Source organism: Topomyia yanbarensis, chromosome 2, assembly GCF_030247195.1.
Source record: "Topomyia yanbarensis strain Yona2022 chromosome 2, ASM3024719v1, whole genome shotgun sequence".
NCBI classification, from domain to species: domain Eukaryota; kingdom Metazoa; phylum Arthropoda; class Insecta; order Diptera; family Culicidae; genus Topomyia; species Topomyia yanbarensis.
This window is the reverse complement of record NC_080671.1, coordinates 157,794,791-157,817,003: the sequence shown is the minus strand read 5'-3', so window position 1 is coordinate 157,817,003 and position 22,213 is coordinate 157,794,791. Positions and strand designations below refer to the sequence as shown.

At 36.3% G+C, this 22,213-nt stretch overlaps 1 protein-coding gene across 14 annotated transcripts in view; it reads right to left on the bottom strand.

The window, feature by feature from the left end:
* Positions 1 to 22,213, bottom strand: part of LOC131681875 (anoctamin-8) — a 79,376-nt gene that overhangs the window by 42,383 nt on the left and 14,780 nt on the right. For 11 of the 14 annotated variants that reach the window (XM_058962955.1, XM_058962959.1, XM_058962948.1 and 8 more), the window contains 9 exons: positions 19,132 to 19,242; positions 18,093 to 18,234; positions 16,936 to 17,107; positions 16,487 to 16,568; positions 13,269 to 13,385; positions 12,986 to 13,116; positions 12,758 to 12,919; positions 12,493 to 12,648; positions 11,843 to 11,911 (listed from right to left, as the gene is read on the bottom strand). In XM_058962955.1, coding sequence (XP_058818938.1) covers positions 11,843 to 11,911; positions 12,493 to 12,648; positions 12,758 to 12,919; positions 12,986 to 13,116; positions 13,269 to 13,385; positions 16,487 to 16,568; positions 16,936 to 17,107; positions 18,093 to 18,234; positions 19,132 to 19,242 — 1,142 coding nt within the window. The remainder of the gene's footprint in view (positions 1 to 11,842; positions 11,912 to 12,492; positions 12,649 to 12,757; positions 12,920 to 12,985; positions 13,117 to 13,268; positions 13,386 to 16,486; positions 16,569 to 16,935; positions 17,108 to 18,092; positions 18,235 to 19,131; positions 19,243 to 22,213) is intronic. The other 3 variants (XM_058962958.1, XM_058962957.1, XM_058962963.1) reach the window with 3 other exon arrangements.

The window sequence follows — 22,213 nt, the reverse complement described above, 5'->3', positions numbered from 1 at the left end:
GTATACTATATTTTTGAGCTGACGGTTTAAATTTTACATGGGATGTCATATGAGGAAATCGTCTTTCACAGAATGGTTTTTCCAGGAGTCGCCCATTGCCTCCTAAAAATAAATCAATGTGCAATTTTGATAGGAAATTTATTAGGAGACATTGTTCTCGAGGACCACGAAACGATCTAACGTTTGTGAAGAGTCACAAGGTCAAAAAACCGACTGACCGCTCTGGTGGTTGATGAACATTTCAATTTCCATAGCATCACTGCCGCTAACGGTCCAATTATATACAAAATGTTTATTGTGTACAAAAGAAGCCTCATTTCATCCCTCAGATCAGATAATTGATTTGGACACATTGAGAGAAAGTCAAAAAATTGCATAGGTATAATTCGACAGCCAACGGCAGTGTGCTAGAAAAAATGAATATTTTATCCATCGTCAGACCAACAATCGGTTTCTGCCTTGTAACTTTTTCTAAAAGCATGAGATCGTTTCGTGGTCTTCGGGACTTTGTTTCCTTCTTGAATTCTCTATGAAAACCATATAGCCAATTATTTTTGGAATACTGTGGGCGACTCCTGGAGGAATTATTTTGCGAAAGTCCGTAATCCCGTGTAAACTTTATACCGTAGGCGCCGAGAAATATAGTTTCACTGATCAAACTAGGAATTTGTGCTGTTGTTCTGGGACCTAAATGGTACCCAGAAAGTTGCTCGGCGCCAACACCTAATTTTGTCCCACCCTAAGGGGCATACCTCTCCATAAAAAGTTGTGACAATATTATAAAAAATGGTTTCTATGGTTAAGAATTGGGCTTTTAACTAATTTTCGGTCACCGAATCCATTTTAGCTATCAGTTTTAAAATTCCATGATTCTTTTTTTTAGCATTTTTATGTCTACTCATTTAAAGGGGTTGGTCGGAAAGGAAAAAAAAGTTACTTGCGTCGAAATAATCTGAAACATATTTTACTTAAATACATTTGTCAGTTGAATGGTAGTCTTTCTAAAATTTATAAATGTTGAAAAACTGTGTATCGCTATCGAGTTGAATCAAAAAAGTGGAAAAAGATTCGTGTTTGTCATTGGTCAAGGAATAGTAGAAGAATTTAAATTTGTGGTTCGAGTACCCAAAGATACCAGAAAACTTTAAGCAAGAAGCAAAAACTGTAAATCAGTAACAACGAGGAATGCTTTTTTAAGTTTCTTCCGATTGGGAGTGTATCAGTGCCACAGTAATGTGCAATATAAAAATGAAAAATAACTCAGCTGTTTGTTCGGCTCATTTTACAGGAGATGCTGATAATGAAGCTGTGCTGCATAAAACGGAGTATCGTTCATTTATTATTGTTTAAAACACATGTTCATTTTCCGTTTATACTAGAGTATATCGTTTTATTTGTTAATTCTGCAAACTTGTGCTTAGTGGTTTACTACAAACTTCAAACGTTCTACAAGGCATCTGAATCAAAATGGCTGATTTCAGTTTTGGATTCGAGTCGCTATAGGATTACAAAATTCATACAAAAGTGACAGTTGAGATCTAACCTAGAGCGACTCGGTTCTTAAAACGAAATCAACCAAAAATAACCGCTTTAAAATATGGTTTCAACCTTGTTATTGGTTAGTTGCTGGAGAAACCCAGAATGATACTCGACACAAAAATTAGGTGTGATGAGGGAAAGCGGGTAAATATCTGGTGTTGTTACTCTTTTTTCGGTTCTCGGAACTGTTTGGACGTTTTTTGGCTTTATATTTAGTACACATTAACCGATTTTCTCTATCATTATTTCAGAGAGCGAGTAAAGGCGCTATAACCTAGGCTCATTAGTCAAGACAGGGCTAAATACCTCTGTCTCATCCCAGGAACCAAAGGAGTGACATTTACAATTGACAACTCTTAGCAAAGTCACTCCCAACGATTTATCCCCACCAAATTGAAACGGTTGTGTAAACGTTTCTTTCTTATTCAAGGTTCAAAATAATTCGTTAGTTAATTTCTTCATTAAATTAATAATTTGATTGCCGTATAATTTTGAATGATCTTTATTTTGTACGCTGCACAGTTGGCCTGGCCGCTTTAATGATTGTGTTACATTCCCTATGTGTCACAAACATTAATATTGACAAGAAAAATTGTAGGCGAACGAATTTTCCAGGATCCCTACATGTATTGGTTGTGTATGTGTAGACTAGACTAGACTAGACTAGACATGTATATCATGTATGTGAGGAGTACATAACATATAAGTTTAGATTTTTACCAGTTTGTGGCTTAAGTGCAGACGATACAACTTCCTGGCCCGATAATAAGCAAACGGTCTTCCAAATCCTCGGTGGGATTAAAATTACGCTGAAGTGTACAAGGGAAAATCTCGCGCATAAGCTATTCGAGAAAAACGGAAAATTAACAATTAAGAGAAACACGCGGCGCTTGAAAAGATATTGAAAATTCTAAGCAAAGCAAGAAAACATGGCTCCAAAGGGGGGGGGGGGGTCTGTCGACAGTATAACAAGAGAAACGTCGATTAGCACGGCTCAACACATGGGTAATTGAAACAATTTGATATTCTGTTTCGCAAAGGCCTTGCTCTGGAATAGAAAAGGAAATCTACCGCCTCGCGCCCTTCCACGTTATAGCGAACGAAAAGCCGATTTCGATGGTGACCCGATCAGAACATCATAACAGAAAGCTATCAAATTTATATCTCATGTTAATATTTATTACTCTCTGTGTTATCTTTATGATATACCGATCAGGAATGCAAGAAAACTTATATCAAGATTATATCTTCTGGTGCTATCATTGAATTAATAATCTGATATTTATGTACGCATACAACGATGATGTTACAGTAAGTTATATATTCTTTCACAATTATCTTTGAACACTAACGGTTACACAAATGACAGTCTTTGCTTATACACTGAAGTCTCTTTTTATGCGTCGTAATTCAACTTTTTAAAGCGAATTTTCGAAGGTTTTGATTTTTGATTTGCGTTTTCCACATGGATTTTTAAAATTCCGCGTATTGAGTATAGATAGTTTTAGATGCAAGTGGTCGGAGAACGTGTCAGTAATGTGTTTGATTGACTTACTTGGTTGCAGTTGGATTAAGAGATGACGGGTTTTTTTTGAACACTCCAAACTTATCCAGTTTGTGGGTTTCTAGTTTGCGCGTTTTTTAAATTTCTAAACTATCGTGACTTTTTTATTTAATCCTCCGCATAAAAAGTGTTTGAGTTTACTTGAGTATTATATCTTTTCATTCCCCGTAAGATGAGTTTGATATTTAATGGTTGCACTAACAAGTGATTTGAATGCGTTTTAGATAATCCTTGAAATATCGAAAAACTTCAATGCAAAATTTTTGTTAATTTCCTCCTTAAAATTTAATCAAATTTAGAAGAAAATGTGTAACAGAAAAAAACATGAAATATTCAAGAATTCGTCCCATCGAAGAAGCATCAACAATTTCTCGAATTTTCTCATATATCTGTTATATTTGCAGTTGATAGATATAACTTCCGTGAATGATTTGCATTTCTAGCAATTTATTAGGTGCGAGATAATTATACTGGTTTGTTTAGTCTTCCCCATATCAAAAATGCCAATAACAAATCCCCAAAAGAGACTTATTTTGAAACTTCAAAACTCATTTGTTGCTTTGAATCTATGCGGAATCCTAAATAAGATTTGTCGTATTCTCCGTAAAGTAATGTTCGTAAAATATCCGCTCAATGCTACCATGTCGCATCGACATTATTTCTAAAAACCATGTAAAACACGTTAACGTACAAGAGAAGCGCCAAAGCGCACTATTTATAATCTAAAAATAGCCCCTCTTTCCTAATTTGAAAAGGTATTCAGTCTATCATCATATAGGCAGCTGTCTTAGTGAGTAAAACTGAATAAAAACAAGGCGCATGACACCAGGAAAACAAGCAGCACTTAGGCTTGGGCAAAGTTCAATGTGTGCGTTCTGGAAACGTCTTATACATCTATAATCGTTTTTCCCTTGACGGATGCGTGGAATATTATGCTAACATTAAACATCAGTCGAAAACAACGTCGTTGGTTCATACAGGAAACTTCCCCATCAAACTCGGAATACCCAGGTTCAAAAGCGGCAATATATCGATAAATAATAATCTGCGTGTCAAATATTCACTATAAAAATTAGCCAGCAAGTATGATGCAATCATTTGGCAATGCTATAAAAGCTTTTGCTGCATGAAGCTTTTTGCTCCCAAGCAAAAAGCGCCCTAATGTATGCTTTACTTTTCTCGTATTCTATTTTTAGACGTGCACGCTAAAATCATTGATATTATACAATAAGTAATACCCTATGTTGGGTTTAATTATGCTATCTCAAGTTGTTATGATCGTGTTATATTGCTATCAACGTTTGTTATAAATGTGATATTCGTAGAGAATTTTTTGTTAGAATTTTTGTTATTTTAACACCTAACGGTTTCTACTTTATAACAAAATTTGATAGGAATTTTTTCGTAACAAAATATCAGCATGAGTCATAATTGTGTTATTTCCTTCTGATCGGGGATATACTCACTTGCTCTCTTGTCCTGCAATACAAACGCCCCCGGACCAGACAGAATCAAATTCAAATTAGTGAAAAATTTACGTGAATCATAAAAAAGACGCTTATTGACTTGAAGCTCCGTTGAAATAGTCTTTCACGCTTGCAGGCAAGTGAGAGCCAATGCCATTCCAAAAATCAAAAAATCAGTGTCTGATCATAACTCGTATCGACCGATTGAAATGCTGTTCAGAATACGGAAGGTTTTCGAAAACATGATCTTATTCCGCCTCAACACTTGGATCGAGGCAAATGGCTTGCTGTAAGATACACAATTTGCCTTTCGTAAAAATAAAGGAATCAATGATAGCATTGCTCTACTTTCAGCGGAAATTCAAATGGCGAGTAAATGGTATCAGTTTTCTTTAATATTAGGGGCATTTCGCTTAGTTTCATTACACGTTCTTTCAGAGAAGCTGCTCCAGCATGGTCTTTCTCCAGTTGCCGTGCAGACGATGGTCTCTGTTACAGGGCCCATAGCTGTCGATTTACAAGGATCATTGCAAGATAAAGGCCGAATAGATATTTATTGCGACACATTGAAACTTGCGTAACTTTTTTCATACTTGATCAATATGAGCCAAATTTTACATAGTGTATAGTGTATTGTTTGCATCTGTCTAGTTTTGCAGATGTCAATAAGATTTCGGTCGAAATAGAAGAAATTCGGCAAATTGTTCGGGAAACGACTTAGGACAACTGATGGATATACACCATTTGACATTCTCAAAAGTCCTCCAAAGCTTCTAGTTTACTGTACAAGACCGTTTCAAACGGAATTCGAAATTCGCTTCTAAATACCTGATTTGGCAGACCATATGCACTTCTGGCAAAATTTGTGAGCCATTCGTGACCAAAGACACCATGACAGTTTTGTAAAACTGCGTGCCTCCAAAACCGGCCTTTGCCTTTTTTGAGACTACATAATCAAAAACAGTTGTTTTGTCCTGATTTGACGTCATGACACTATTCCAAAACCGACAACATCGCATCTCATCGGCTTATTCCATTTCAGTGATGCTGCTACGTCGCAAAATTAGTTACTATTCAGTGTACCCTTGGGCAGTGATGGCATTTCACCCTAGTGATGCACTAGCGCGCAAGTGTGATGCCTACACAGAGGATACAATATCACACACCACAGAAAAAAACAGAACGCTCTTTCTTTCGGAGCTGTATAGACCGATTTCAAGTGTGCGCTGGCGTTTGGGTAGTTGGGTGCGAGATAACCGTGTTCTCTTGCTCTTGAAATTCTCTGTGGCGCCTTCAGATAAATTCACCACCGCGCGCGCCCCAGTGTCGCTGCGGTGTATTCACTGGCGTGTGATCTGGTTTGTTTTCGTCTGGCAAGCGGCAGAGCGATTGATTTGGTTTGCACTGGTGGCTTATTTCAAGCTTATATGATTTGCTACTGAAGATTTGATGCAAGTTGCTTGGTAAAGCTTACAAGCTTATAGAGTATTGTTACACTACCTGCAAAACTAAAAGTACTCGGTCCTCGGAGCAAGCTGGGAAAACTTTTTACGTATCATCGTATAGAGAGTTTTATAATGATCAGAGGCATCTGATATGCAAACTTAACTTAATCCTACAAGTTTAAAACGAAATTTTAGATTTCGTCCACATATTCAGTAAAATTAGGTATACGCTTGTGGCGATAATTAATTTACAGACAACATCAACGTACACGATTTGTTCATTTGTGTATTATTTTGCGTGGAAATCGTTTAAACAGCAGGTGAAAGTTTCAAGAGCAGGGGAGGCGGGAAGGGGTTTCTGCGCGTTAATGAGCAAATGAATGGCTCAGTTTCGGGTTCAAGAAAACTAGTGTTCACGCCTATTTAAAATGAACAAGAATCTTATGTTTCATAAAAGGGTGTTATAAAATGGGTCAGCAGGAACAATGTTTATTATGATATACGTATTCTAGATTTTTGCGTCAGTTAATATTTTAGACCGTAATTATAATGCATGGACGCATTGCACGCAACATCAACAGCAAAACAAAGTATTAGTTAGGTAGTATCTGTAGGAATCTCTGTCAATCTCTATGAAATTTTCGTATTTTCAAGTAACAAGTAAGGTGTTTCCTCAAATTTAAACAAGCGATTTTTGTGTGATAAATTATTCCTCATTATAACTTTCTTGAATGAGGTGTTTTATCAAAAAGGACTAGGAACTAGGAACAATGAAAAGTTCCAATTGCAATCTTGGAAATTTGCTCAAAAAACAGTTGAAAAAAAAAATTGCTTTAATTTTTAGTTCCTTGCACGTATAATTGAGCAAATGTATTTATAGTTGCATGTCCCACAGAAGCCGCATTTTTTTAAAAGCATTATTATCACAAAAACTATTTAGTACATAGAATTCTGCTCAGTATATAATCAGTTTTCACAACCAATCTTGCACCCTTATACTCCACTATTAACAAATATATAATAATATCAAGAAATGCTTGAAATGTTTTTCAAAAAGAAACTTTTTGCTCCATCGAACTTCGCGTATTTTATTGTGTAACTCGTTCAAATTTCCATTTCCGTAATTTCTCACACAGTATGCCATCGTTTCAACTGTCAACCACAATGCTGCTTTGTATTTAAAATTATTCTCTGCTATACTTGTCGATAATATAGTTTCTGTATCATCGATAATGATTTTCAAATTTTTTCGTATTGTGTTATTCAACCATTCCCATATCACCGACGAGGCAACGCATTCTTTTAAACGGTGTTTAATGGTATCCACAAACCACAGAATTCGCAGTAGGGCGAATCTAAACCTCTAATGCCATGTTTATACATTTTAGATTTGTTTGGAATAATATCTCTGAGTATCATGAAAAAAATCGATTTTCCTGGTGACGATAGAAAATTGCTATTGTTATTTTCCAATAATGTTTCCCACAGTCAATTTGGATTAGTGATTTGCTTTTTGGTGGTAATATTTTTTTTATCAAGTAAATGATCGTATATTTGTTTGCTTGTTTCTAATTTCTGATTAATCTTACATTCTTCTACTATCTTTAACCATTCACGCGCATTTCTGGTTATATTTGTATTGCTCTGTAATCTGTTGTGTTAACATGAATAAGTCTATATCTACTGTGGAATTCATTCGCGAAAAAACAATATTTTTGATAAAAAACGATTTACATTTGTTTTCAATATCAACCAGAGCTAGGCCACTTTTTGGCACTGGGAGGTATAATTCTTGACGGTCAACTTTATAGAAACATCCCTTCCATAAACAATTTCCGCAAATTTTCCTTAGTGAAGCCATGTGTTTATTTTCTGGTGGAATGATTTGAACTATGTACCATAATTTTGAAAGGATGAATGTATTCAAGATCCATACCTTTTGAAATAGATTCAGTTTTCTGTATTGCTGAAAAATTAAATTTGTTTGGATAGTCTGATCAATTTCGGTATAATTTTGTTCGACTATTTTTTCATAATTTTGTTGAAATTTAACACCTAGTATTTTAATTTCGTCACTTTCCTTAATCAATTGTGGTCCAATTGCACAATTGTTTAATCTAAGAAAATAAGACTCTTTCAAGTTTAGTTTGATTTTTGAGTATAAACTGTAATAATTAATCAGTTCTAGTGTAACATTAAATTCATGATTATTTCTAAGGAAAACATTGATATCATCCGGGTATGCTATAATTTTTATGAATTGCTAATCTATTAATACACCACTGATATCTTGATCAATAAGTCCTAAGAGTGGTTCGATGTACAGTGTAAATAGGGCCATGCTCAACGGACAACCTTGACGCACTGAGCAAGAAATTGCAAACGGAGCTGTTAAAAAGCCGTTGTATAGAATTCTTGATGTTGCATTTTTGTATAGTTTATAAATACAGCTGATGAATAACTGCGGGAATTGAAATTTATTTGAAATCGTCACAAAAAATCATGATGCACCCTGTCGAATGCCTTTTCCAGATCCAAACTAAGTACTGCTCCTTTGAACTTTTGGTTTTTGTTTGCTGTGATAATAACATATCGCAGTAGACGCAAATTATTGATGCACGAACTGTCTGAAATACAAGCAGATTGTGCAAATCCAACTATCTTTGATAAAATCGGTTGAAAACGATTCCATAAAATTTTTGTGAAGATTTTTTAATCGGTATGTAACATACTGATTGGTCGTTTGTTCAATAAATCAAACCTGTCCCTCTTCTTAGGTATTAACGTGATAATGCCAGAAGTGAACAATGTTGGTGGGTACTCCCCACTTATCAAATATCCATTAAATAAATTTAGCAATTCATTCTTGATTAAATCGAAGAATTTAAGATAGAATTCATAACTTATACCATCGGGCCCTGGAGAACTTTTTTTTGATGCTGATTTTATAGCAAGTTCTAGTTCATTCATCTCTATGGGTTTTATCAATGCATTTGCGTCTATTTCGTTTATTTTTTTGTTTATTACCTTCAGTAGTACTATGTCCCGTAACTTTTGATCCAGAGCCATAAACCAAAGCTTTTTAAACTCCTTAGAACGACAGCAAGCGACGCACGTAAGATTTTTTCTATGTCTTGATTTTTCGCGAAATGGCACACTTTTTAGTCGAAAAACGCTGAAAATGTGTTAAAAATTGCTTATTAAAATTATGCAACGAAAAAATTAAATCCCACGTACGTCGCTGGCGAAAGTAATCTTGAACGTACTGTAAAAATTTTGGGCTGATCATAAATCTTTTTTTTCGAGATATACATAAGAGACGTGGCGGAAAATTTAAATATTTATTTATTGTTTTCTCGATTCATTTTTTGGAATATCATTTTCAAAATCCTAAAGCACATTTTAAACCAATAAATAAAAATTCAATGTTTTGAAAAATCTACAGTACTGTAACCCCTTAAGAGCACTGTACCGGACAAATAGAAGCGCTTCTAAACTGGAGCGTCATTATTTTTAATAACAATGTGAATCTTCGTGAAATTTACCTGGCTTTATATGGACATTATAAACGTATGCGTTAGAAACAATTATTTTATTGTGGTCGGAATTTAATTTACTCCGTACATATACATGATTCATTAGTTAAACTTGAGCTTGTAAGTAGGGGGCTTAAAATGATCTGCACTTTTCTTCAAGATTATAAAACTAGCATGAGCACTAGTCATATGTTTTACCTGCGATTACAGATACAGCAGACCCAAGAAATAATCATCTAGCTGTATTTTTAGAAATAAGCCAGTTTAACATGTGTAAAGTAAATGAAGGGTCAAATCAGATAACAAGTACTTTTTGGACCCACTGTAAGTAAACCATAAATAAAAATAGGTTCAATCCTCGACCAAGCAAGATTCTTAGTTTCAATGGGATTGTCGTACTAACCCTTCAATTATCACGTATGATAATAATCGAAAACGCGTGTAATACCAGGACATTACTTGTAATGGATCACTTTACTTGTTGGCGTCGCCAAATTCGCAATAAAAATAAGTAAAATACTTCAAGTTTCCCAGGGTAGTGTAACAACACTCTACAAACTCGTAAGCTTTACCAAGCAACTTGTATCAAATCTTCAGTAGAAAATCATATAAACTTGAAATATTCCACCAGTGCAAATCAAATCAATCGCTCTGCCGCTTGCCAGATGAAAATAAACCAGATCACACGCCAGTGAATACACCGCAGCGACACTGGGGCGCGCGCGGTGGTGAAATTATCTGAGCGCGCCACAGAGAATTTCAAGAGCTCTTCTCCACACTCTAGATCGTTCCAGTGTTGGGTGTATGAAAATTTACCTCTGATATCAGCATGCGCTCACACATATCAAATACGGTGGTGTATATGAACGAAAGAGAAGCGCTCTCGTTTCGCTTGGCAGAGTGTGGGGAGCAATTTCAATTTCTCTTTACTGCACAGAGGATAGGGACATCACTGCCCTTGGGTACACTGGCACTTTGCTCGCAGACCATAACTTCGTCGTTTCAGATAGCCTCAGTTCCACTGAAGCCCTCCGTGCGGCAAACTTTGATAGTCACTCGCCGTATTTCGTGGAGGAAATATTGGAATATCTTAGTACTTTATTTGAAAAATCATACCAGATTGTCTTGATTTGGGTTCTTTAGAATATGTCTATTCCAAGCAATGAGAAAGCGGAAAGCTAAGTTAAGTGAGATTTACCTATTGCCTGCGACTGGTAACCAATACACTAAATGATGCTTGAAGTATATCCGTCGCAACGATCAACTAGACAAAGACAATGCGTTCAGTCAATACGTATCCTACTTCCTTGGCATTTCCTTACTAAGCTAATTAGTTTATACTGTTTCAAAACTCGACTTACAAGAATGTTTAATGGAAGGGGGGTAAAAAAATCTGAAAATTATTTTGAAACGTCCTTATTGGTTTAGCACATACGCTTTATAACGACGCACACACATATTTTGACCTCTCATAAGCTAATGGAAGGGGGGGTAAAAAAATCTGAAAATTATTTTGAAACGTCCTTACTGGTTTAGCACAAACGCTTTACAAAGACTCGCACACATTATGACGAATGCCATTATAAACCTTTTCTGAAAATTATGACGAATGGCATTATAAACCTTTTCTGATAATCAGCAATCGCACCGATTAGCTCTCTTCATGGTTTATTAGGTAGTCACTTGGTGTTGAACACTCAATATATTGAATTAAAATGTAATGTAAACTAAACAATATAAGCAAAAAAACTTATTATATTACAATAATCAACTAATATACCTTCTTTTAAATGGTATAATTATACAAATGTCCAAAGGGTTCAGTTTACCTGAAACCGGAAAAATTTTCAAATAAAGGAATTTATATCAAAAAGCAATCACGAAATCCGTGTGATAATTTCAAGCACTTTGAAAAATTTCACACGAGCACAAGATACGTATTGTTCAATCATAACAAAGAGCTCTATTTAGTATTTAAAATGTCCACCGAGTAACAATCGACCAGAAAACAAAAATCTGTATAAACGGTTCGTAAATTATGAATTGTGAGCATTACTAATTAGTTGGTCCAATTGTTTCTAGCGCTGTCAGCCTCAATAAAGTATCTGGACTAACCAATTTGCAAGGTTATGTAGGGTAGTCAGCGGTACCAGCGAAACAGTGTAGGGTAATGGAGCGCAAACAAAGGATAATACTCATTAAAAATATTTTTCAGTGTAGCTTTCAAACCACGAGCGTCACACGCGACTCTGTACTGTAGATTATAGGTCTTAAAATTAAATTAACTCAGACCTTCGACGCCATGCACATGCAATCCCAGGGGCCATCGTTGGAATTTGGTAAGTGCTGATCGAGCCAATCCTGCAAGTTATTTTCGTGTTAAGAAAAATAAAACATTTTGATCAGTGTGTTTATGGGAGCGTGATGGGAGTTTCGAGATAGTTCTACCATCCTACGCAATATTTTCTAACATTGTTTAGTTGCTAACATAATAAGATTGTAGACAACGGATTTCGTACATTTACGTTTTGAATGAAAAATTTATAATGAATAACGGCGAATAGAATGAAAATTATGAAAGTAAAATTTAGTCTCATCAGACTTTCAGAGCATTATTTAGTGATCAACAAAAAAAAAAGATACGACAAATTAACTTATTTTCTTTTAGTCCCATAAGGTTCCGGTGCAATGCAAATAGAAAGTGTTTATATTTATATTCCAAACTTGATGTTTGACCTAACCATTATAGTATTGCGTAAGGTGGTACACCGATTTTTTTTTTTTTGGAGAGGAAATGATATCTATAGTCACCAAATAGAGAAAACTAAATAAAACAAGCGGTGAAAGCGTTGTTATGTTCAATAATGAGGGAAACACAGCTACTCGTGTTGACTAAGCATCAATAAAATGTCATGTTTGAGATATAAATTGATGATAAATACCTGAAGTTGCAACATCAGAAACATCACTACAAATACTAGCACTAAACAAAGTCCAATAATTGGAAAACTAACTAGGTACCGGAACGCTCGTCGTTGCCATGCAGGAGTTTCTCGTGGCTCTAGTCGCCCCGTGACAGGACTTTCTTCCAGCGGACCCTGTTCGGCAGCGATAAATGTGAAAAATAGCGATTGCAAATAGTATTTATTTATTGGGTTACATAAATAGAACGTAATGCAAAAATGTATACACGCACGGCTCACTTACCTTATATAACGGTCTTGGCGGTTCCAGCAGCTCCGGGGGGGTCGAAAGTGTACCCCAACGAAAGGCCAATTCGACCGAATATCGCCTCCAGGCCTCCAAATACAGCGACGCCCACGCAACGTTGAACAGGGAAAAAACAACATGCCCAATGTCCTGAGCAGTCTGAAAATAAATTGAGCCTATGTCAAAGAAATTATCGCAACTTGTCACAAATGTTTGCCGCTGTACCTGTCCCTGGCCCCACAGGCCAGCGTAAAGAATCGTCCCGAGAACGGCTGGAACGCAGAGAGCGCACGTGTAATGTCCCAGCCATGCAAAGTATAAAGCAACTTTGACTCCAAAGTACGCTGCGATGTCATCTGGATAAGACGGAATAAAAACTTTTACAATATTCTCACCCCCATGTTCCGATGATGAAGAGTTGTTGCTAACATAAAGTGACTTGAAAACCACACTGTGTCAAGTGTGAGATACGGAACACGGCGGCGTGACACTTGCTAATAGTAATTACCTAAGGGCTGTGGTGCAAAAAACTTCCGTACCCAACTTGACTGTAACTGCTGTAAGGCGTTTGTTTCGTGTAAAGGAAACACTTGTGTTATCAGACCCAATTCCTGCCAGGCAACCACTGTCGAGCAAATAGAAAACAAAACAAATAGAAACTTATGAAATTATGCCATTGTGTACAACGAGTATAGCGACCGATATACTATAGCTCCTTAGAGAGATAGAAGCTGTTATAGGTACGACAGGATTGTATTGTGCAATCGCACTGAACGAATGGCAGTTGGTTGTTTTCAAAATTGCTTCAACATGTTTTTATTTATATGCACGTATTTGTTTCGCATTGATTTTTATCGATAAAGTTCTTAGTATTATGCGATGAAGAAAGTTCCGGCATTATGAGTTCGCCTATTTGAAATTTCATCTTGAGATGAGTCATTTTGATAAAAGTTCTATTATAAAACTGTGCCGAGTAATCAGCAGACCGATTCCATACTGATCTTCCAGAGATTCTCAGGTAATAACCTAATAAGAGAGGATATAATGCACAAGGGTAAATCTGAATACCATTCCGGCTCAACTTAAATCTTAAACAGCATGATTACCAACCGCCTCCATCTCCGTCGTACACAGGGTTAATGAAGGGTAGAAAAACTGATGATCCTTTGCCTATTCAGAAGAACGCACGGTGTCTCTAGCAGGATAATATTTTCACAAAAAATCACAATCTCTGAAGTACCCACTAGACGCAAGTTTATAGCGTCAGAGCCGTAGCAACCTAAGAGGTAAGGGGGCGTTTTCCGTCGCACCATGAACCATTTTTCTTATACATGAAATAAATGCCAGAAAGGGAAAAAATAGGAATAATCAAATTAAAAGAAAAAAAATGACCTATTGGCATAGTTTATACTGTGTTAATTAGTATCGGCCCGAAATTTCACCACCGCACATTATCACAATACAACGCGATCCGGAACATGTATGCGTTGGCGGTTTACTACCCAAACGAAAAAAAATTGTTTCTCAAAATCATGAATATAGTGCCATGAACTCTGGAACAACCACGTTTTTACATTACGAAAAAATCGTGTTTTATAATTATGTTCATATTCCCTTCCGTAACGCCAGCATAAAGAGCTTTTATTAATGGAAATATTGGTTTTTGTTTTGTGAACTTCAGTCACGGTTTCCGCCCCGTCACTATCAAATCGATTTTCTGTACGTGAACTAGTTAACAACTTCATGAACATTATTCATGTTATTATTCATGTATTTAGGAACATTAGCTCACAAAATCAAAACATTCTGGATTTTTTCGTGAACTACTTCACGAAATTCGGAATTTTATTCATAAATCCATTAAAAAATGAAATAGCTCACAAAATCATGAAATATTATTCATGAATTCGTGAACTGATTCATCATTCCTAGTACAATAGTCACGACCATACTTGCCCGTGAAATAAATTACAAAATTGTAAAATATTCCTACTGTAATAGCCACGACTTGCCATTCGTGCTCGTGAAATAGTTCACAAGATCATGAAATATTTTTCAAGTACTCGTGAACTAGTTCATTAGACCTACTATAATAGTAACGACTTACCATTAGCGATCGTGAAAAAGTTCACGAAATCGTAAAATATTCATGTTTTCGTGAACGTCACGACTGACCATTCATGCTCGTCAAATAGTTCATAAAATCATGAAGAATTATTAATGGATTCGCGAACTAGTTCATGATTTACTATTGTTTTGTGTTTTTGTAATATTTAGAATATATTGCTAACTATTTTCAATTTCATGCAACATGATCATGAAATTTTCACGTGAACTATTTCACAAAATTTGGAGTGTGATTCTCGGAATCATTTTTGTTTTAAGCACTTTTTATGAAATATCCTTATGAAAAACTGCTAGTCCCCAGTAATAGATACGAGCAATAGATATGAATAAACTATTAGGAACTCGAACATCGTTATTGATTTGATAAGGTTCAGTGTGATCTCTGGACAGAAAACAAAAACTGCGTTGAGCACCACAAATCGTGTTCACGATATATTTCACATAATAAACTCGAATTCGAAAGCAATCTCTAGAATAAAATATCAGAATAACGAGAAAAGGAATTACGAAATTTGCGACTAAGATCCTGAAATCATGATTACAAATACCGCCAGCATGACAAAAGCACCAGCTACTCTCACTGTGAAGGATAAGTCGCACGAGCATCGCTCTCCTCCACAACTAACAGGAAAAGGAGACCAAAGGAGGCAGGGCTGCGGCATCACACGGGAAGCACTATGTGGTGTCGGTTATTCATTACCAGAGGTCACAACAAAAGGGCAAAACAGGGGGCAACCCCCCTACCCAACACTCAAGGGTCTTTGCAGGAGTAGCAACAACGCCGGGAGAACTCGTTTGATGTTGACCTACTCAGTTGGATTAGAAGAAATCTGCCATACCTTGGTGCAGCTGCTGATAAGCACCACTTTCAATTGTAGCATATAGCGAAATATTACTTTTCTTAATTTTCCTTAATTTTATTTGATTTTCATTTTCATTGCCTTGTGAAACAAATCAGAAATATTTGGTGAACTCATCTTCGCCACCTTGAAACGGAGGGTTAGTCGGGAAAAATAATTCTGAACCAGAGTAATAACTATTAACTATGACTTTCAAATATTTTGTAAATAATCAATTAATTCCAAAAAAAAATGATGCTATATCTAGGGGCAGATCACCCTAGGAATATATAACAAATTTGCATCAAATTAGAAAAAATGCATTTAATTTCCATTTTTGCATCAACTTTGTACTCCCTCGCCCAAAAGTTTGTTTAACAATCGTCCTACGCTGATCCACTTTGTTCGACGTTGTGTTGAATATAGGGCTAGTTTTTTGTAGGGTTTTGACGTCTTACACGCAACGCAAAATACATTGCACGCAACGCAAAATACATTTTGAATTTCTATTTTGATGGAAAGAAATGCATTTAATTTCGCTGATTTTTCAAAATGCATCACAAGTGATCTGCCCCTAGTGCTATATGCTTCTTCCCACCAAACCCGGAGAAATTGATGTAAAACCCGGAGATCGCTCCAGAAAACCGGAGTCTCCGGATCAAACCCAGAGGGGTGGCAAACCTATCCCCATCACTCAAATCTATTTTACCAATTTTGCAAATCGAAACAATATATGTATAACCTACTCATCGTCACTCACCTATACTCTGGCCTTCTTCGACCTGTGCTCTTCCCTGCAGAGCTTTCAGATCTGTCACTCCTGCCCTCAGTCCTTGCAGCACCTGACGAACGAGAAAAAGGGAAAAGCTTAGCTAATGTAGAACCTCATTTAACCATCTCATTAATAAAGAGATTTGTCTTTTCACTCTAGTAATACTGAACGACATATATTTATGAACCCTAAAAGTTTAGAGAGAAATTAATGAAGGTGTACGAATTCAGTGACAAAAATTTGGAACACAAAAATCTTATTAATGGAACAAGGTGAAGCAATTGAAAAATGTATTAGCTTTTAGTGATACTTAACCAACTTAAAAGTATATCGTCACCAGTCTCTTGATAGAGTTAAAAAGTTAATAAAGATTGCAGCATAGAACACTAACATAAATATACCGCACAAAACTGCCAATCTACAACTAAATGTCTCACCTGCAACACAAGCCATTGTCGCTCTTGTGACGTGAATAAAGTATTCGTACCATCACTATCCTTGGTTTGGGAAAAACAGTGACTCTCTCGTTTGGTGAATTCCTTCAAAGCCCCGCCAAGATCCGTGCGAAGCCTTTTAGGTAGACGTGCTTCTTCTGCTGCTTTGAACAACCTAGATTATAGGGACGTGCGAGAAGAAAAAAAAATCCTGTTTTAAATCATCTAGTGATGCAAATGTATCTTTTTCATTTACGAACATGTCGAGGTAGAAAAAGTTCAATCTACAATAGGAAATTTCTATGACATTGTTATTACACTTGGCACCTATAGACATACAAATAAAAATCAATATTGATGTTTGACAATCTAAAATAGATAATTTCTGTTGCATTGTCATTACACTTGGCACCTATAGGTATATGTACAAATAAAAATCAGTATTGATGTTTGTCAAATGTATCAAAAATTTATTATTTTCTTAGTGACAATAGGATCGTGGCGCCAACCATGCAAGTGTTCTGTACGAAGATATGTACCTGAATGCCAAGTGTTTCGAAATAGGGTAGACGAGCCCCGATTCATCTCATTACCCAAGTAGCAATTTTTGTTTTAGTAACCATTTCATAACCAGTTGGCAACAAAAAATAGGTACTGTTGCAACTGACATTTAACTTCCTGCGCGACCCAAAAAGGGCAGTTTTAGGCCGATTTTCAACATAATTATGGTAGCGTTAGGCAACACACAGTATTCACGGGGCTGATTTTATTAAATATGTTTTTTGAGAAACGTTACGTCATTATCAGGGGATGTTGAGAAGTTGGTGACGAAATGTTACGATGGGAAAGAAGATGCTGACAAGGATCCAAAAATGCTACATCATGTTACCTTATATAGGAAAGACAAAACAACCACGTTCGCATTAATATGCAAAAAAAATTCAAAACGATTATAACCAATCAAGTGCATCAATCATATTCGCGTTAGATTTAGAACCGATACTGTTTGTTCTGCACTCTGTAGCTTGAACATAGCTCGACATTCACCATAATAGTGATTGTCTAAAAATCACAACTGGCTTCAAACAAAGGACAAAGAATAGGTCAATGAGCCAAACCTAAAAAACGATAAACAATATCATCCTCAGTGGAACACTTACACATTCATCGGAGCTGTGATATAGAAAGCAGTTCGTTTTGTACTGTCGTGTGCTCTCACCAGTGTCGATAAACCTAAGCCTTCTGGTGGGGTTGATTTAATCTTATTTAGTAGCCATCGAAGCGCATCGTCCGGAGCATCCTCTGTGTTGCCAGTTATTTGTGGCGCATTGTGGGAATAAAGTTGGTACAAGATATTGAAACGTATTATGAGCCAGTTTTTCAAAAATTTGTCACTGCTTGTATTGATGTTCTATGGTTTTGATAAAAATTTTAGCTTTTGTCTATACATATGTGAGATAGAATATGTACTGATGCGTTTTTCAAAGGGAAGTCTTCCACTCGTGCTCAACCCCTGATTTTTCGACAAAATATATGACTATAAAACATCAAAGTGGGGTAGTATTATCTGAGGAATCTAAAAATTATATAATATTGAATCAAAAATTAGTTGTAAAGGAAACCCGAGCAAAAATATTTTTGAAAATACGAAGATTCCGAAAAAATGTTATATTTCGTGCATTTCTCGACACCCCAAAAGGTAATTACCACAAGTTTACAGTCCTAGTTTACTGTAAAATTTACAAACTTACTCTCGATTAGATTGTTACAAAGAGCTGTAACGTTCGTAAAATTGTTGAATGAATGAATGTTTTTCAATGTGTGTTTTTCAATGTGTCAAATCAAAAAGGTATGAATGTTTTTCAATGTGTCAAATCAAAAAGGTATATCCTATTTTCAAGCCCTACAAAAGTAATTTCAGAAAAACTAATCAGAATTAGATTTCATCATGTTGAAAAGAGAGTTAGAGAGATTTTAAAATTTCGACCTATTTCTTTGGACCAATTTTCAATGCACGTTTTACCTCAGTTCCCCTCAAAGTAGGAATTTAATATTTGACCAAAGTCCATCCAACATATGTACAAACAAACGCTGAAATTATAATCAAAATCAGAGAACATCAATAAGACCTTTCGAACAAAGGGGTGCCCACATTTGAAAAACAGGCTCTTAAGCCTATTCGAGTGTCTGTAGTCTTACCTGGAAATTCGATGACCACATCGCACTGAGTCGGAATTTTGTTAAGCCACAGCCGCCGAGGTGTCATCAGATGTCCGGCACAGGGCACTCGCCGCCTAATCAGTCTGGATGCTGTAATGAACAGAGAAAGACGAATGAGACATTCCACAGAGGAACATTTTGTTCAAATGATTTTCTATCCATTCTTTAGAAGAATATAAAACATTTTTCCCTTATTATTTTTATAGTTCCAATACACTGTAGTGCAAAGCTGATGAGGCACACTCAATATTTTAAAGAAATTGTATTTAAAAGATGCACGATGGTATATTTCGTTCACGATATTTTTTCAGACGTTTACTTCTCAACATAGTAATTATTTTCATGATTATTATTTGTAAACTATAAATACAATTAGGTTTTACACCAACCGACATAACCCCACAAAATGAGCCGGATGAACTTCCTTTGACAATTCTCGGTGGTTTGTTTACATGGAATTTACGTGAGTTCGAATGAAACAGATGAGCACCCGTTGCACTCGAACTCACACAACTGACAGAGTAAACAAACCACCGAGAATTGTCAAACATGAACTTCATTCATCATGAGTTCATTTGTGTCGTCATCTTGTAGAACTTAATTTAGAACAGAATTGAATACTTTACGTTGATGTCACAAATGAACTGAGTGCTCATTTTTGACAGTTCGCTTGTACTGTTTACATGGACTTAGAAAAATTCTTTACGATTTGCTTCGAGCGAATCTCGTCGTCCACAAATTTTTCTAAGTCCATGTAAACAGTACAAGCGAACTGTCAAGAAAAGTGAGGTTAGCTGTGTCAGTAAAGAACCTAATTAGTTGAATGGTGATAACCTTTGATATAATGTGCGAAATTGATCGGACAGTTACTTCCAGCATGGTAAATGCAACGCCTACAGTTTTTTTCTTAATATTTGGCTGTATAAGTGTACAGCTAAGTGCGATGATGATTTTTAGGATTTACTAACACTGATATTGTGTTTTTTTTTATTCAATTTGTTTATTTGATATGGCAGGTTTGCGTTAGCTTAAGGGTGCCAATCTTGGTTTGTTTTACATTTCAAATTACTTAAAATTAGGGGATTGCATATTGACTTTTTTAATTAAACTAAGGAGAATTTATAGCTATATATATATATATATATATATATATATATATATATATATATATATATATATATATATATATATATATATATATATATATATATATATATATATATATATATATATATATATATATATATATATATATATATATATATATATATATATATATATATATATATATATATATATATATATATATATATATATATATATATATATATATATATATATAAAGTGGGTAATATAATTTTTAACTAAGGGGGACAATTTTTATAACTGTCTTAAAACTAGGAATAACTAGAGAGCGTGATTTAATTTTGTAAAGATTCGGGGAGATTAATTAGAGTTATTTTTGTGGTAGTAGAGTTGGGCATTTTCAATTAGATTATATAATATAATAGTTAAAACTAGAAGAGACAGAAAGGGGGGGGGGGGGGTAAGGGGTGATACTTCTGGGTATAAGAGTCAGGGGAGGGAGAGTGGACAAAGATGGCAGGGAAGAAAGTTATTAACTTTCAGTTTCAGGCATCGGGAGATCAACGACATAGGATGTAGACTCGGATGGCCTTCATCAAGAAGAATTATGTACAGGGAGGCCGAGTCGGCAGGAGTTCTTCCAGACGGATCAGATGCAGATCGGAAAGAGTTCGAGTTGCGCGTGTGATGTTCGTACTGTAGGTCCCGTGTTTGTTGGTTCATTCGACAGAGATTTTTTGTGTCGCCTTGGAGTCCCATCAAACCTTCGTGGGTGTATGGTACAGGTGGAAGAGAGTGTTTCTGAGAATAATAGGAAATAAGAAGGGGCAGTTAAATTTTTATATTGATGGTTTTTACGAAGGTGTATATAAAGGACATATAGAGGACATCGCGGCTTGCCAGCACATCTCGAACCGGGACGTTGGGTGGCCTTCCTCGGGCCCGGATGGTGTCCATAAGCCGAGACCTGGCGAAACTGTACTCGGTGCACGCCTAGACAATGTGCTCGATATCGTGATAGCTGTCGCCACAAGCGCAGATACCACTTTCCACGAGCCCAATACGCCGGAGATGTGCATCCAGCGTATAATGGTTTGCCATGAGTCGGGAAATCACACGAATGAAGTCACGACCCACATCCAGTAATGAAGTAATGGTCTGCAGGTAATGTGTCAATGACTCCAAGGGTATACTGAATAGCAGCTAGTTCTGCGGCGTAAACTGAAGCGAAGTCACTGAGTTTGCAAGAGGCGGTGAACTTTTGATTGAAAATTCCGAAGTCAGTGGACCCTTCGAGGTTTGATCCGTCAGTATAAAACATCTTAGAACAGTCGACTTCTCGGAATTTATTATAAAACATGTTTGGAACCACTTGTGGGTGTATGTGGTCCGGAATTCCACTAATCTCGTCTTTCATGGATTTGTCGAAGAAAACAGTAGATTCAGAAGTATTTATTAAATGCACACGGTTGGCATTGTAAGAAGAAGGATTAATATTTTGCGCCATGTAGTCAAAGTACAGGGAAATAAAACGGGTCTGCGAATTGAGCTCAACAAGCCTTTCGAAATTTTCAATCACCACCGGGTTCAAGATATCGCATCGAATGAGCCATCGATATGAGAGTTCCCAAAATCGATTTTTCAGCGGAAGAACGCCCGACAGGACTTCGAGACTCGTCGTATGGGTCGACTGCATGCACCCTAAAGCGATACGCAAACAACGATACTGAATTCTTTCGAGTTTGATGAAATGTATATTCGCAGCGGAGCGAAAGCAGAAGCATCCGTATTCCATTACCGACAGTATCGTTGTTTGATACAACCTAATTAGGTCTCCTGGGTGGGCACCCCACCATGTTCCGGTTATTGTACGAAGAAAGTTGATCCTTTGTTGGCACTTCTGTTTCAGATACCGAATATGGCATCCCCAAGTACCTTTCGAGTCGAACCAGACCCCTAGATATTTTACTGTGAA